Source organism: Saccostrea echinata, unplaced genomic scaffold (assembly GCF_033153115.1).
Source record: "Saccostrea echinata isolate AGI-Se365-2 ecotype Australia unplaced genomic scaffold, CSIRO_AGI_Sech_v1 ptg000033l, whole genome shotgun sequence".
In the NCBI taxonomy this organism is placed as follows: domain Eukaryota; kingdom Metazoa; phylum Mollusca; class Bivalvia; order Ostreida; family Ostreidae; genus Saccostrea; species Saccostrea echinata.
Window position 1 is genome coordinate 28,331,789 of NW_026889782.1, and position 15,246 is coordinate 28,347,034.

General features: G+C 31.4%; 1 protein-coding gene across 1 annotated transcript; it reads left to right on the plus strand.

Annotated features, from left to right (window-relative positions):
* Nucleotides 1-1,323: 1,323 nt before the first annotated feature.
* On the plus strand, nt 1,324-7,577 carry LOC133198825 (uncharacterized). The gene is made up of 6 exons (XM_061334793.1): nt 1,324-1,428; nt 1,985-2,100; nt 4,115-4,260; nt 4,981-5,092; nt 5,906-5,980; nt 7,314-7,577. Exons 1-6 carry the CDS (start codon nt 1,324-1,326, stop codon nt 7,357-7,359), a joined length of 600 nt encoding a protein of 199 aa, XP_061190777.1. The 3' UTR covers nt 7,360-7,577.
* Nucleotides 7,578-15,246: the final 7,669 nt, after the last annotated feature.

Consider the following 15,246-nt stretch of genomic DNA (forward strand, 5'->3'; position numbering starts at 1 on the left):
ATCATAGTGATTTAGGGTAGAATGACCTTGATTTTGTGTAATTTTCCATGGCTGTGAACACTTAATGTCAAAGTTAATTTTTACTTCCTCTGGATAATATGTAGTTCCTGCTCAAATAGATGATATGCATATAATGTAAGAAAATTATAAAGTGTTGTACAGTTTTTTGTTTTATTCAAGATCTGTGAATATAATTATTTTTGGACTGGGTGAAACTGAAGGTAAGAACAGATGATGTATGATAAAAAAAAAAGAATACTACTTAATGTCTATACCACCTTCAGAAATCTGTCAAGATTATCCAAGTTCTTGATTTAAAACCTTTCTTCTGATTAGGGTGGGTGTGTGATATTTATCACTTTGCTGAGAGAACAGTATATCAAAATGCTGTTTTCATGAAGAAGAAAAAAATGAAATCCTAAAAAGTTTTTTTTTTTGGTTGTCTTTTTTTGTCATTTTTCAAAATAAAAAAATATTCTTGGAAGAATTTGAGAAGGCAGATTTTCACACTTAAAGTTAAGCCTAAAAATGGAACTTTTTAATAATAAAAAAAAATAATTTAAAATATGTATTTGGAAACATTTAATTGTGTTGCTTTCATTAACGATCAGACAGGTAGGATAGCTTTTTGTGTTTTTCTTGCCATATGCAGGTATTCACATCAGAATACCCCTTGACTAAATGCCCGAATAATTTATTTACATAAGAAAACTTCAATGGTTAAACCTTATTTTATATGATTGTACATGTATTGTAATACATTAATGAAGTTAAAATATTATTTGTTACATATTTTGTTCATAATTTCCAGAGTAGTGATAATTATCTGCTGTCCATTAAAGTAATTTAAGTGTAAATTGACAGCTTGATAAGGTCACAAAGGTCTGTCTATGTCAACTCTTCATCCTTTATCAGGGGTTTATCAGTTATACTATCATTAAGTGACTTGCTTGATTTAGGTTATTCCTCTGGACTTTATTTTATTTAATCAATAAAAAGAAAATTGATGATTGAAAGAAGACATTTATATATGTACATGATTGCTTGTCATTGGCCTGTTAACTCAATAGTTAGATTACCTGACAGTGTGTAGTTTAATTTTGTTTTGTTTTGTTTTATTTTTTATAGGGGAGGGAGGGAGGGAGGAGGGGGGGGGGGTCTTAAGTAATGGTCTGGTCCAATGTGTTTTTCAATCCATAAAATTAGAGCATTAATGATGAAGATGAATGCATGATGTGAAAAATCTCAATTAGTCCTGTTACAGAGAAGGCTTAACTTCAGATTCCGTCAATGTTTAAAACTCTGAGTCTTACACTTTACAGTATGGGGAAGCCTGGTGAAGAAGTAGACACATTTGTCAGACTTGATGACAAGATTTTATGGATTTCCATGGCAACAATTATCTTTAATCCTCTGTTTTGGAATGTGGTATGTACAAGTAAGTTTATTTCTGAATATTTTTTAGGTATACTGTTGATTTGTATGGTGAGAGAATCATTCGAAAGGAGCTAGTATATTACCAGATGTTTTTGTTGACTTTTTCTGAACAGAAGTTAGCCATATTTTAGATTTCCCTTTCATATTTTAGCTTAATTAAGTAATCAATTAGGTCAGGTGTTTTAGTGCAGAATATTTAGTGCATATTTCATAAGATACTTTCAATAATCATTAAATTTAAAGCACATCACAAAATGATAAAGAGACATCATAAATTTAATTTTGTCATAATTAAGACAGTGCAGGTGTTCCATAAGTAGAGATTAACATCTTAAAGTATCTCAGAATAGAATTTCCATGGCCATCAAGGATGATAATATAGCTGATATAATTTTTAATGAAAAGTGACTTAAATTTGAGACAAAATTGGACATCAACACTTAATTCCTGTCAATTTAAGAAGTTTCTGGAATTTCCAACAAGACTGGTGTCAGAGTTGTGCTTTTTGATTAGTTGTGACCATTATCTTCTTTTTTCACATTTACAGGTCGCTAGATTAGAATACAGACACCACATAATATCTTCAATATTCGGGGGCCCAAGAAAGGGTTGTGTTTTTCTGGCCATAACTATTGTAGGACTAGGATTTTTCAGGGATTGGTGGTAAGTGCTGATTTCTTACGCTGAGTCCTGATTTCTTATAATAACTTATTATGAGTCTTAATTACTTAAAATTACTTATGATGAGAACTAATTACTTATATAGCTTGTAATCAGACATCATTACATATGATTATTTAGGATGAGACATGGAAACCTATAATGAGAAATAATTACTTATAATGCATTACTTATGATTACCTATGATAAGAATTGATTACTTATGATAACTAAAAATGAGACCTTATTACTTATGTTGTGACCTGATTACTTTTATTACTTATTTAAGACCTGATTACTTACAATTACTTTTGATGAAACTATAATTACTTATGATGAGACCTGATTACTTTTATTATTTATGATGTGACCTTATTACTTTAATAAGTTATGATGAGACCCGATTACTTTTATCAGCTCAGGTTCAAGTGAGCTTTTCTGATCACATTTTGTCCGACGTCCATCTGTCTGTCCGTCCGTCCGTCTGTAAATTTTCATATTTTTGACTTCATCTCAAGAACCACCGGGCCAATTTCAACCAAACTTGCTACAAAGTATTATTGGGTAAAGGGGATTCAAGTTAGTTCAAATGAAGGCCCACGCCCTCTTTCAAGGGGAGATAATTAGGAATTAGTGAAAAATTACTGACATCTTTTAAAAATCTTCTTCTCAAGAACCACTAAGCCAGGAAAGATGAAACTTATGTGAAAACATTATCAAATAGTGAAGATTTAAGTTTGTTCAAATCATGACCCCTGGGTATAGGGTGGGGCCACAATGGGCAATTAAAGTTTTACATAGGAATACAAAGGAAAATTCTTTAAAATCTGCTCAAGAATAGCAGAGCCATGATTGGTCATTTTTATATGGAAGTATCCTCAAGTTTTGAAGATTCAAGTTTGTTCAAATCATGACCCCGGGGATAGGGTGGGGGTGGGGGGGACAATGGGTGATTAAAGTTTTACATAGGAATACATAGGAAAATTCTTTAAAAATTTTCTTCTCAAGAACAGCAAAGCAATGATTGGTCATATTTATATGGAAGCATCCTCAGGTAGTGTAGATTCAATTTTATTCAAATCATGACCCCCGAGGGTAGGGTGGGGCCATAACGGGTGATCAAAGTTTAAAATAGGAATACATAAAAATTCATTAAAACTCTTCTTCTCAAGAACTACTTAGGTAGTTTAGATTCAAAGTTTATTCAAATGATGACCTCCAGGGGTAGGTTTGGGCCACAATGGGGGATGAAAGTTTTACATAGGAATATATAGGAAAAAATCTTTCTCTCAAGAACGGAAAAGCCATGTTTAGTCATATTGATATGGAGGCATCCTCAAGTAGTGTAGATTCAAATTTGTTCAAATGAGAACTCCTGGTGGTAAGGGTGGGCCCACAATGGGGGATCAAATTTCCAAATGAAAGAGACAAACTGACAGGAAGCATAATAAGTGATATTATGTATATCCTCTGCTATGTAATATTATGTATATCCTCTGTTATGTGATATGTTGTATATCCTCTGTTATGTGATATTATGTATATCCTCTGTTATGTGATATATGTATATCCTCTGTTATGTGATATATGTATATCCTCTGTTATGTGATATATGTATATCCTCTGTTATGTGATATTAATATCCTCTGTTATATGATATTATGTATATCCTCTGTTATGTGATATATGTATATCCTCTGTTATGTGATATATGTATATCCTCTGTTATGTGATATTATGTATATCCTCTGTTATGTGATATATGTATATCCTCTGTTATGTGATATATGTATATCCTCTGTTATGTGATATTATGTATATCCTCTGTTATGTGATATTATATATATCCTCTGATATGTGATATTATGTATATCCTCTGATATGTGCTATTATGTATATCCTCTGTTATGTGATATTATGTATATCCTCTGTTATGTGATATTATGTATATCCTCTGTTATGTAATATTATGTATATCCTCTGTTATGTGATATTATGTATATTCTCTGTTATGTAGGTTTAAACTTGCTTGTGACAGTCAGCCAGAGTGGCCATTCCTGTATGACAACAACTTCCTGTTACTGGGCTATAGCTGTATTCTGATTGGTTCCCTGCTTGTGTTCTCTAGCTACTGGGCTTTAGGTTTCTATGGAACCTTTCTAGGTATGTATATAAACTTTATAACATCGTTGTAGGTACCTTATGATCCAGTCAATGTGTTTGCCTCTGTAGTCTTTAATTATAATTAAAATAAAAATGACCATCAGAGGTAGGGATTTCACATTCGATTTACTTTGAACTGGTCAAGGTCATAACTAAAAGTCAAAGGTTTGAAATGATTTCATTATTATAAGACACTCTCACATCCATGGGTATTTTTGATTTTAAGCACATTTTGATTGAATGGAGAATGATATAAACTAAATTGATAATTAGATTATTGCACAAAGTATATCCCAAAAAGAGTGTTGAAAACTAAGAAATCCATTTGGGTTTGATATTATGTCTTCCTGCATTTAAAAATGTTGCTTTAAGACCTCATAATTATTGTAACCACATATAGTGCAAGTTACAATTTTGATAATTGGGGCTTTACTGACTTTTATGTAGAACTGATAGCTAAAGTACTTTTAAACCTTAGTGATACTTTAGTGATACTTTACTTTTCATGTAGGAATAATCTATGAGTTTTGCAACATTCTTTGTTTGTTAATATTTCATCTCCTAAACCATTTATACCTAAGTGTATATAGAATAAAAATCATGCAGGTATAAAAATTGCAAAGTTGTAGATGAATTTTGATAAATTTTGAATTTTATTGGCAAAAAAGGTTTATAATTACAGTAATGCCTATGTTTAACTTTGGATTTTTATCATTGTAGGTGACTATTTTGGAATATTAATGGACGCTAAAGTGACAGATTTTCCATTTAATGTAATAGACAATCCTATGTACTGGGGGTCTACTCTTATATTTGGAGGAACTGCAATAGTGTAAGTATACTGTTAGGAAATACATCTCTATGGTCCTCCAAGAAGAAACAATTTCAGTTTGGTCAGCTGTGTAAAGTCACAGTAAGCAGAGGCAATTTGTCTGAACACAACAGCTGACTTTGTGTGAACATTGCACAACAGCTGACTCTGTGTGAACATTACACAAAAGCTGACTTTGTCTGAACATTGCACAACAGCTGAACATTGCACAACAGCTGTCTTTGTCTGAACATTGCACAACAGCTGAACATTGCACAACAGCTGTCTTTGTCTGAACATTGCACAACAGCTGTCTTGTCTGAACATTGCACAACAGCTGACTTTGTGTGAACATTGCACAAAAAATGACTTTGTCTTAACATTGCACAACAGCTGACTTTGTCTGAACATTGCACAACAGCTGTCTTGTCTGAACATTGCACAACAGCTGACTTTGTCTGAACATTGCACAACAGCTGTCTTGTCTGAACATTGCACAACAGCTGTCTTGTCTGAACATTGCACAACAGCTGACTTTGTCTGAACATTGCACAACAGCTGACTTTGTCTGAACATTGCACAACAGCTGTCTTTGTCTGAACATTGCACAACAGCTGACTTTGTCTGAACATTGCACAACAGCTGACTTTGTCTGAACATTGCACAACAGCTGTCTTTGTCTTTACTTTGGACTAAGTAGCGTATTTTAATCATTTCTTTTTACCATACATTCATGGGATTTTGGAAGAATATAGAAAGATCATCAATTTATTTCTATCAAAATAAGTACTTAAATATTCATTAAAGCTCAGATTTGAATTCTTTTTTTTGTAGGAAAGCTAGTCAAGCTGGTTTGTTATTAACATGCCTTGTCGGACTGATCTACAAAGTAGCCCTCTTCTTTGAGGGGTAAGGTTTTTTTTTTATTCTTAAGTAAAGCTTTATAAATAGTAAATGAGGCACTGGAGATTTTTTTTTTCTTTTGGTGAAAAGCAAAGCTTGAAGTATTAAGAATGAATAACCTGAAAATTATGTTATGAAAAATATTGTCAATTGTTGTTTTAGTTCTATTTATAAATTAGAAATTCAAAATATATTTGCATTAATTTTTATATATTCATAAAATTCAGGTTGTTCCAATTCCAAGTTGCTGAGAAAAAAATAACTGATAATTGTAGCAATCATCTAAAAAAGAAAGAAGAAAATTGTATTCTGTAGTGATCACATTAGTAGTATAAGGCCTTCATAAAGCATATTTCAGAAAGCAGTTTTATGGAGAGCTGCACTTTATGAAGGCAATGTCTGCTACGCCTTTATGTATTTATCATAATAAAATATGTTCACTTCAAAAATCCATCCAAAAATTACAATTCCATTCTTTTGTCAAGAAAAAACCTTTGAAGCCAATAAAATAAACAACAAACATCAGAGATAAACCAACACAAAATACAATTGTAATATTTGGTTGATATTTTACACTTTCACAAATCTGAAGAGTTTACATTCATACATACAGTATTGAAGAAGCATTCTGAGAGTATTGCATTAGCAGTACTAGTCCCCTACCAGCAAGTGTAATATGGTTCCCGTTAAAAATTGAAAATGCCATAATTCTGTCAAAAATCAATGAAGCGGAACGAAATGCAAACTTGATCTATAACTCATCAAGGTTAAGTTACAAACCAAAACTCAGCTCAATATCTGCAAGCGTTTAGAAAAAAAAATTGCAGAAAACCGTGAAAAATTGAAAAGGTCGTAATTCCGTCAAAAATCATTGAAGCGGAATGAAATGCAAACTTGATGTGTAACTCATCAAGATACACTTGCATACCTAAAATCAGCTTAATATCTGCAAGCTTTTAGAAAAAAGTGCAGAAAACCAAGTGGGACAGACTATAGTCCCCTCCTTTTTCACCGGTAGGGGACTAATAAAATGTGAATACAGTAAAACAAACTTATAGCGAACATGCTTATAACATGTATAATGAAATGACACTTTCTACAAAGTGATTTTCATTCCCTGTGACTTTAAAATATATTGTAACCTAATGGATATAACCAATTACACTTATAATGGTCCCTGGCACTTTGTTATAAGCATGTTTTAATGTATATGTTGTTAATGGTTTCATGTTACTGTTAACATTTTATATGATCATGAATATATATATATATATGTTCATGAAAATGCCTCAGTGAAAGATGAAATATGTTTGCTGAAAGAACCTCTTTTTCTCAACAGTCCATTTACAAAAGATATCTACAGAAAAAGTGATAAAACAGCCTAGAGACTTTATACCAAGAAAAGGGCAGCAGGAAAGAAAAGCCTGAGTAAATGTATCTCCAAACAGTGAAGAGTTTCTGATGAGGGAAGTGTTTTAAAAGTTCAGTTTGACTATGTAAATGTGCGTGGTTGTTTCTATTGTAAATATGTATATCATAATGTATTAAGTATTTATTTACTCCATGGTTGCAGATCATTATTAAAATATGTGTTACTTTGTCAGATTTTTATTATAATTATACTTAGTTATACTTAGTACAAAATAAATCATATTTATCATTAAAACGGCAAATTGGTTTGCATCTGTATGTTGATTGGTTGGTTGGTCAGTCAGGTGGTAGACCAAGTGCTGTCCAATTGATATATTGATAAACCTTTGTATGTTGTCCCAATAGGGCATAAGTGGAACAGTGCGTTAGTGACACAACACGCCATCAAGCTAACGCAACTTTTCACAACACGCCGATGAGCTATCACATAAACACATCACACCATCTTTTATATTTGTGTTTGAATCATGTTTAAAAATAAACGGAAAATTGGTTAAAAGCTCATGCAACTTAATGGTACCTCTCTATCAAAAAATATTCCACAAAATTTTTAACAGTGGTTGTTTCACCTCCGAATGGTTGTGTGGTGAAATAATTCCTATCTATAAGAATAAAGGTGATGATACCGAACCCAAAAATTACCGCCCAATAACCTTAATTAGTTGTGTTGGAAAGCTATTTACATCCATTTTAAATAATAGACTTAATAGATATTCAGAAGAATTTAAACTAATTAATACAAGAAAATCAAGCTGGATTTCGTAAAAATTATGGTAAGACTGATCATATATTTACTTTGCATACAATCATCGAAATATTCAAAAAGATAAAAAGAAGAATCTTTTGTGCGTTTATTGATTTTGAAAAAGCTTTTGATTCTATGTGGAGAATAGGACTCTGGAACAAAATATTATTTGATTGTAATATAGATGGAAAATGTTTTAGGATTATCAAGAAAATCTTTGAGGGTATCAAGACAAAACTAAAGTAAATGGTGTTCTATCTGACACCTTCCCTTGTCAACTTAGTGTAAGATAGGGTGAAAATTTATCCCCTTTTCTGTTTTCTCTCTATTTAAATGATTTAGAATCATTCCTCACCATGAATAATATAACTGGTCTGGAGAAACTATCTGTCAGTGAAATGATTGAGAATGAACTTCATGTATATATCAAGCTTTTTGCTCTGTTGTATGCTGATGACACTGTATTATTTGCTGAAAACCCTGAGTCATTACAAAATATGTTGAATTGTTTTCATGAATATTGTATAAAATGGCGGTTAAAAGTGAATGACAAGACAAAAATAATGATTTTTGGAAGAGGTCGAAAAACACAGGATTTATATTTTACTTATAATGGTTTAAGTCTAGAGGTCGTTGACAGTTATAAGTACTTAGGAATATATTTTTCAAAAGCAGGATCTTTTAAGCAAAATATAAAAGAACAATACAATAAATCTGTTAAAGCTATGTATGGAGTGATATCAAAATGTAAACAACATAATCTTTCTATGGATTGTCATGGTTGGTTGGTCAGTCAGGTGGTAGACCAAGTGCTGTCCAATTGATATATTGATAAACCTTTGTATGTTGTCCCAATAGGGCATAAGTGGAACAGTGCGTTAGTGACACAAAACTCCATCAAGCTAACGCAACTTTACACAACACGCCGACAAGCTATCACACAAACACATTACACTATCTTTTATATTTGTGTTTGTATATATTAAGGAGGCTGGGGGTTAACAAATGAACCATCAGATATCACTTATTATTTTTTTTTTTTTAGATATGATATCTTAAGCTGTCAACTATCATTTGGCAAAGAAAAACTTCATACATTTTAGTTTTAAAATTTGATATATAATTTTTGTATATCTTTATATGGAGCTCTTCTTCTAAAGGAGATCAATATAGTCTAAAAATGGCCATGACCACCCAGCAATCTTAAATGCTGAATGACAATGTCTAGAACTACATGACCAGGCAGTATTTATAAGATACTGATCTTTCTAGCTTCATTACGACCAGTATACATTATAACAGGCTCGATTTTTTTTAAACATCAGAAACATTGCACCATTTTATTTAAAAATAATTATTTACTAAAGAAAAATAACTGGCTTAATACTGAGTTTTATAATATTGGACAATTTTTTATTTTGTTGTATTTTTTATCTCCTTTGGTCATTATTCAGTAAAATCTTTTATTTTTCATTATTATTACACATAGGTTATTTTTTTGTTCATTAAAATGTGATGTTTCTTCGAGCGTATCTGTATCCTTGAATTTGTTCCTGCCTTCATAATATTTTCTGCATTTTTAAAATTATTTTTCAAACATCGTTCGCATCAGATAAGATTAATGTGCGTCAAAACTAATTAAAGATAGACTGTGTTTGCAGTTACTGCCAGGTTTATGTAAAATTTTGAAAGAGCGTTCTCCAAAAGTGCATGCAAAAAATAAATAAATAAATAAATAAATACGCAATGTTCCTGACTCATTAGTTGTTTTTCATATGACTAACTCACCTTCACAACTTGTTTCATCTGGAGAAAATTATTCGTAATAAATAAAAAAATCAAGTTCCCAACAATGTAAAAAAGAAGACAGCAGTCTACGGTATGTATTTCATCTTTTTTTTTGGGTATCTTAGACAAATTCATACATTTTTTTGTGTTTTTATTAACCTTCGCTTTATTATACATTTATGAAAATGATTTATAAATATCAATTGTTGATAACTTGCTGGATATTGGTACAGTGGACCTGTCGTGATGAGGTTTGTGTTACTGTTGTATATATACTTTAATTTTGATGATCCTTCTATAAGATGTGTATGTTTTGTGTGTGTGTATGTATGCAAGGCACGTAGTTTCGGAGGGGGGGGGGGCTACCCCTCTTTTTTCGCACCAAACATAATCTTTTACTGTTGAAAATGTTCATTAAAAGGGAGATTGCCCCCTTTCCTTTTTGTTGCAATATAATCAAATCAGGGCAGTGTGGTAATGTGTAAATAAAATTTAGCTTATGAAAGAAGTTGGAACCTACGCCCCCACCCCACCAAATAGAACTTTTGGCCGCCCCCTTACTTTACGTGCCTGTGTTTCGGTGGGTATACCTTAGGATACCGTGAGAGACACAATTACTGCATTACACATGTAGACATGTAAAGTGTCTGGATTATAAAGGGTATTCCCAATGATGTAGGGAAATATGCTGATGGGCCGTATGGCTTAAAGTTGTTTAATAAAGAATTATTATAGTTATAAAAAACAACTATATTTTCTCATGATTATTAGAACACTCGAATCTCATCATCTTATGCGTCCAGATGTGACAGAAATATACCGTACTTGGGGGTGCATGGGGGGTTGGTGGGTTGGTGGAGTTGTTTATTTGTTTTCTTTGTTTGTGTGTGTTTGTTTGGTTTTTTTTTGTTTGTTTTTTTGTTGCCGAGGCATAATGTTTACGTCTTCCATATCTTCAAAATATGCAGTAGTACTGTAATGTTAACGTTATGAAATGCCGTACGTAGAACGCCTGAGGCGGGGAGCAGGGGGACCCCAGGCCCCCAACTTTTTTGTGAGTATAGTATTTTGCTATAGAAAATTTTCATATAGCTGCTAGTTCCCCCTTTTAATTGTTGCTGTAAGGTTTTTTTTATTTATTTATTTGCTTTTCAGATTTTTTTTTTATGGGGCCCCCTTTTAAAATCGTTGTTAGGGCCTATGTAAACAAAATATGTAAAAAAGAATATATATATATATATATATATATATATATATATATATATATATATATATATATATATATATATATATATATATATATATATATATATATATATATATATATATAAAGCATTTGATTTATTTCAATGTCTATCACATACTGTAATCATTGGAAACCTTTTTTTAAATTATAAACAGCGGCATCCAATCGTACTAAATTTAACAACTGCTTGTTTCAATATACTAAACCGTCCTTCTTTTGCTTCTTATTTCACTCCAGATATTTTCTTGTCAAATGTAAATATAACTGATGATTTTTCTCATAATGAAATTGAATCACGATCCATTATTTTTGAGAAGCGTTCTATACCTTTACAGAGAATTGTCCAAGACTCGACTGTTAATAATTTTGGTTATAAATTAGTAGAATTTGGTAAAAAAAAATGATATTTACATAGTTAACAGTCGTTTAGGAAATGATAAAAATATCGGTGCTGTTACACAGGTACTTGTGGACAGGACCCTCCCCCCCCCTCCCCGGTATTCTACCCCGGGGCTTCTTGGACATTTTTTTTCACAAATTATATTTATTGCACTTATTCATCATGTGTACCAAAGGAAAAAATCGTGAAAACCCCAAAATAATCGTTCCACACAAAAATACCCCACTATACATTATAAGAAAGAAAGGTATGCCACTCCGGTTTGTTTACGTTGTACCACCACTGGTCTTTCTGGATTTAAAAACATGTATTTATTTTATTTTAACCTAAAATGTCGGTTCACATTGTCTCTACATATATTTCTGTTTTAGTTCAAGCTATCGGATTGACTCTGCATCTCGTTAGAATCCCACAATTAATCCTTAAACAGCATTGCAGACCTAACACCAGACAGACCTAAGCGTAACAAACCATGGTTTAACAAAAACTGTTATTACGGCTAGGAAAAAACTTCACTTAGCAAAGAAAATGCTCAATAGACATAATTCAGCAGAAAATAAATTAAATCTTGTTGCCATGAGTATAAAGAATATAAAAAGACGATGAATAAATGGATACAAAAATATAGAAATGATTTATCAGATAAATTAAAAAACTACGTTCAAAAAACTCGAAAGACTACTGGAAAATTTTGAACGCTTCTGATAAAGAGAAAAAGTGTGCTGTTAATAGTAATGATCTGTTCAAGTTTTTGAAAAATGTTAATGAAAGTGACCACGAAGAGCAAAATTCATTTTGTGATAATTCAGCATCTGTCACAAATGAGGTAAACTACATATCCGATGAGTTTTTAAATTCTGAAATACGAGAAGAAAAATAATACAGGCTTTAAAAAAATTAAAAATGGCAAATCACCAGGATATGATAAGATTTTGAATGAACACATTTCATCAACATTATCTTTATTTATATGCCAATCTATTTAAAAAAAAAAATTAACATGATATATGAAAGTGGAATCGTCCCGGAAGAATGGCTGATTGGTTTAATAAAGCCGATATATAAAAACAAAGGAGATCTCACAAAGCCTGATAATTATCGCCCTATAACTTTACTTAGTTGCTTAGGAAAAGTGTTTACATGCATCTTGAATAAGAGATTGGAAGAATATTCAAATGAAATAATCTACTTCAAGAAAATCAAGCGGGTTTTAGGAAAGGTTATTCTACACTACATCATATTCTAACATTACAATTTTTATCTGATATTTTAATGCAAGGAAAGAGAAAATTATTTTGTGCTTTCATCGATTTCAAACAAGCGTTCGATACCGTGTCGAGTAATGGGCTTTGGGCTAAGTTACATATTAGTGGAATAAACGGCAAATGTTTTCATTATATTCAAAACATGTACAAAAGTGTTAAGTCTATGGTAAAAATGAATAGCATGTAGACAGAATTTTTTAGCTGTAATGTCGGAGTAGGGCAGGGAGAAAATCTTTCACCTTTTTTATTTTCAATGTATATAAATGATCTTGAAGATTTTTTATTGAATAAGAATGTTGTAGGCTTGCAAAGTATTACAAATACCATTGAGAATGAATTGCTAATATTCTTTAAACTATTGGTACTTTTCTATGCAGACGACACTGTTATTATGGCTGAATCAGTTGATGAGCTACAACATGCTTTAAACGAATTTCATACATATTGTTCTCAATGGAAATTGTAAGTGAACGTTGAAAAAACAAAGATTCTTGTATTTTCGAAAGGTCCAATGTTAAAAAGAAAATTTTATTATGACAATTTAGTTATAGAAATGTTAAAGAATTTATATATTCAGGTGTTGTATTTTCACGTGCAGGTTCATTTTGTAAAACAAAAAAACATCTTTATGAATTTTTATAAAAATTAGACAATTTAATTTAACAGTCGACTGCCAGTTTGATCTCGATGTTATTGAACGTTTACATCTGAAATTTTTAAAGCATGTACTTAATTTAAAAAGCTCCACGCCAGCATATATGGTTTATGGTGGAACAGGGCGTTTTCCTCTATACATCTCAATATATTGTAGAATGATCTCATACTGGGCAAAACTTTTTTCAGGCCCGCAAAATAAAATTGTAAATGTGTTATACAATTACACGTTTAAACTTTATAGTGATGGAAATTTAACAAACCCCTGGTTAAACAGCATACAGAAAAAAATCTGTAATATGTGTGGTTTATCAAATGTATGGTACCAACAGGGTGTTAATATCAGTTATGAATGGATAAGTGCTACTGTTAAGCAAATATTACAAGATCAATTTATTCAAAATTGGTTCAGTGACGTTTATGATTCGTCAAAAGGAAAAAATTACAGAATCTTTAAACAAAACTTTGGATTTGAAAATTATTTTTGTAAATTATTCCCTAAATTTAGAAAAATACATTTTAAAATTTCGGACTACAAATCATCATCTACCAATAGGAACTGGAAGATGGTATGGTATACCATTATCTGAAAGAATTTGTACACTTTGTAATAATGGTCATGTTGCTGACGAATTTCATTATATTCTAGAATGCAAAGCTTTAGCAAATGTACGAAAAAAGTATCTGGGTAATTATTATTCTCACAGGCCGAATGTTATTAAATTTACGGAACTTATGTCAACTCAAAAGTTTAAAAGTTTATGATGCTGTCTGTCCTCCTTTATATATTTCATACTTTAGTATTATTATTAATTTATTTATTATTTTTATTTATTTATTTTTTTTTATTTTGTACCACAATCTGTTTATATATATATATATATATATATATATATATATATATATATATATATATATATATATATATATAGTTTTTGTTCCTCTGACCAGTTTGTTTGAAATGTATATATATTAATGAAGTAGCCCATATACCAAATTTTTTGGTTTGGGCGATTAAAGTGAACTTGAACTTGAGTTATACGAAAAACATCTATATATGGTATCGGGAATAGTTGTGTTCCACAATTACCATAACATAAAGGCCTAAGTCATGATTAAAAGTCCATCAGTAGATAATGCTAACGATAATTAAGATTTTCATGGAGTCTAAACTGGGCCGGGGAGGGGGTTGCAAAATATAACCGGAACAGTGTAAAAAATGTGTTCAAAAATGATTGAGAAAAAATAAAGTGCATATGCGTTTGTAGTTGTTCATTCGTCCCTCAAACATAACTCTCTGAATATTTCCTTAATTCTCGTATTTTTTCCCCAATGCTATATTCTAGTTATTGATAAAATGAATTTTAAATGATCCTAAGAACATTTCTTAAAACTAATTCACCACATTGCTCCCTCAGATTTTATTTTAATATAATTTATATCTATTTCGTACTGGAGCCTGTTTTTGAACCTTGTCTTATAAAGCGATGTTTCGTCGAGCGTATCTATCATCCAATTTCGTTCCTGCGTTCACGAGATTTTTTCCTACATTAATTATATATTTTTAAGTCGTGTTTCACACATCAATAACATCAGGTTCCGGGGCCATAAAACTTAGACGAGATCACTTTTGATCTCAGTCTCACTTTTACCAAAGGAATTAATAGTAGAAAAGTGAGACTGAGATCAAAAGAGAGCTCATCTAAGTTTTATGGCCCCGGAACCAGATGTAGTTCTGCGTTC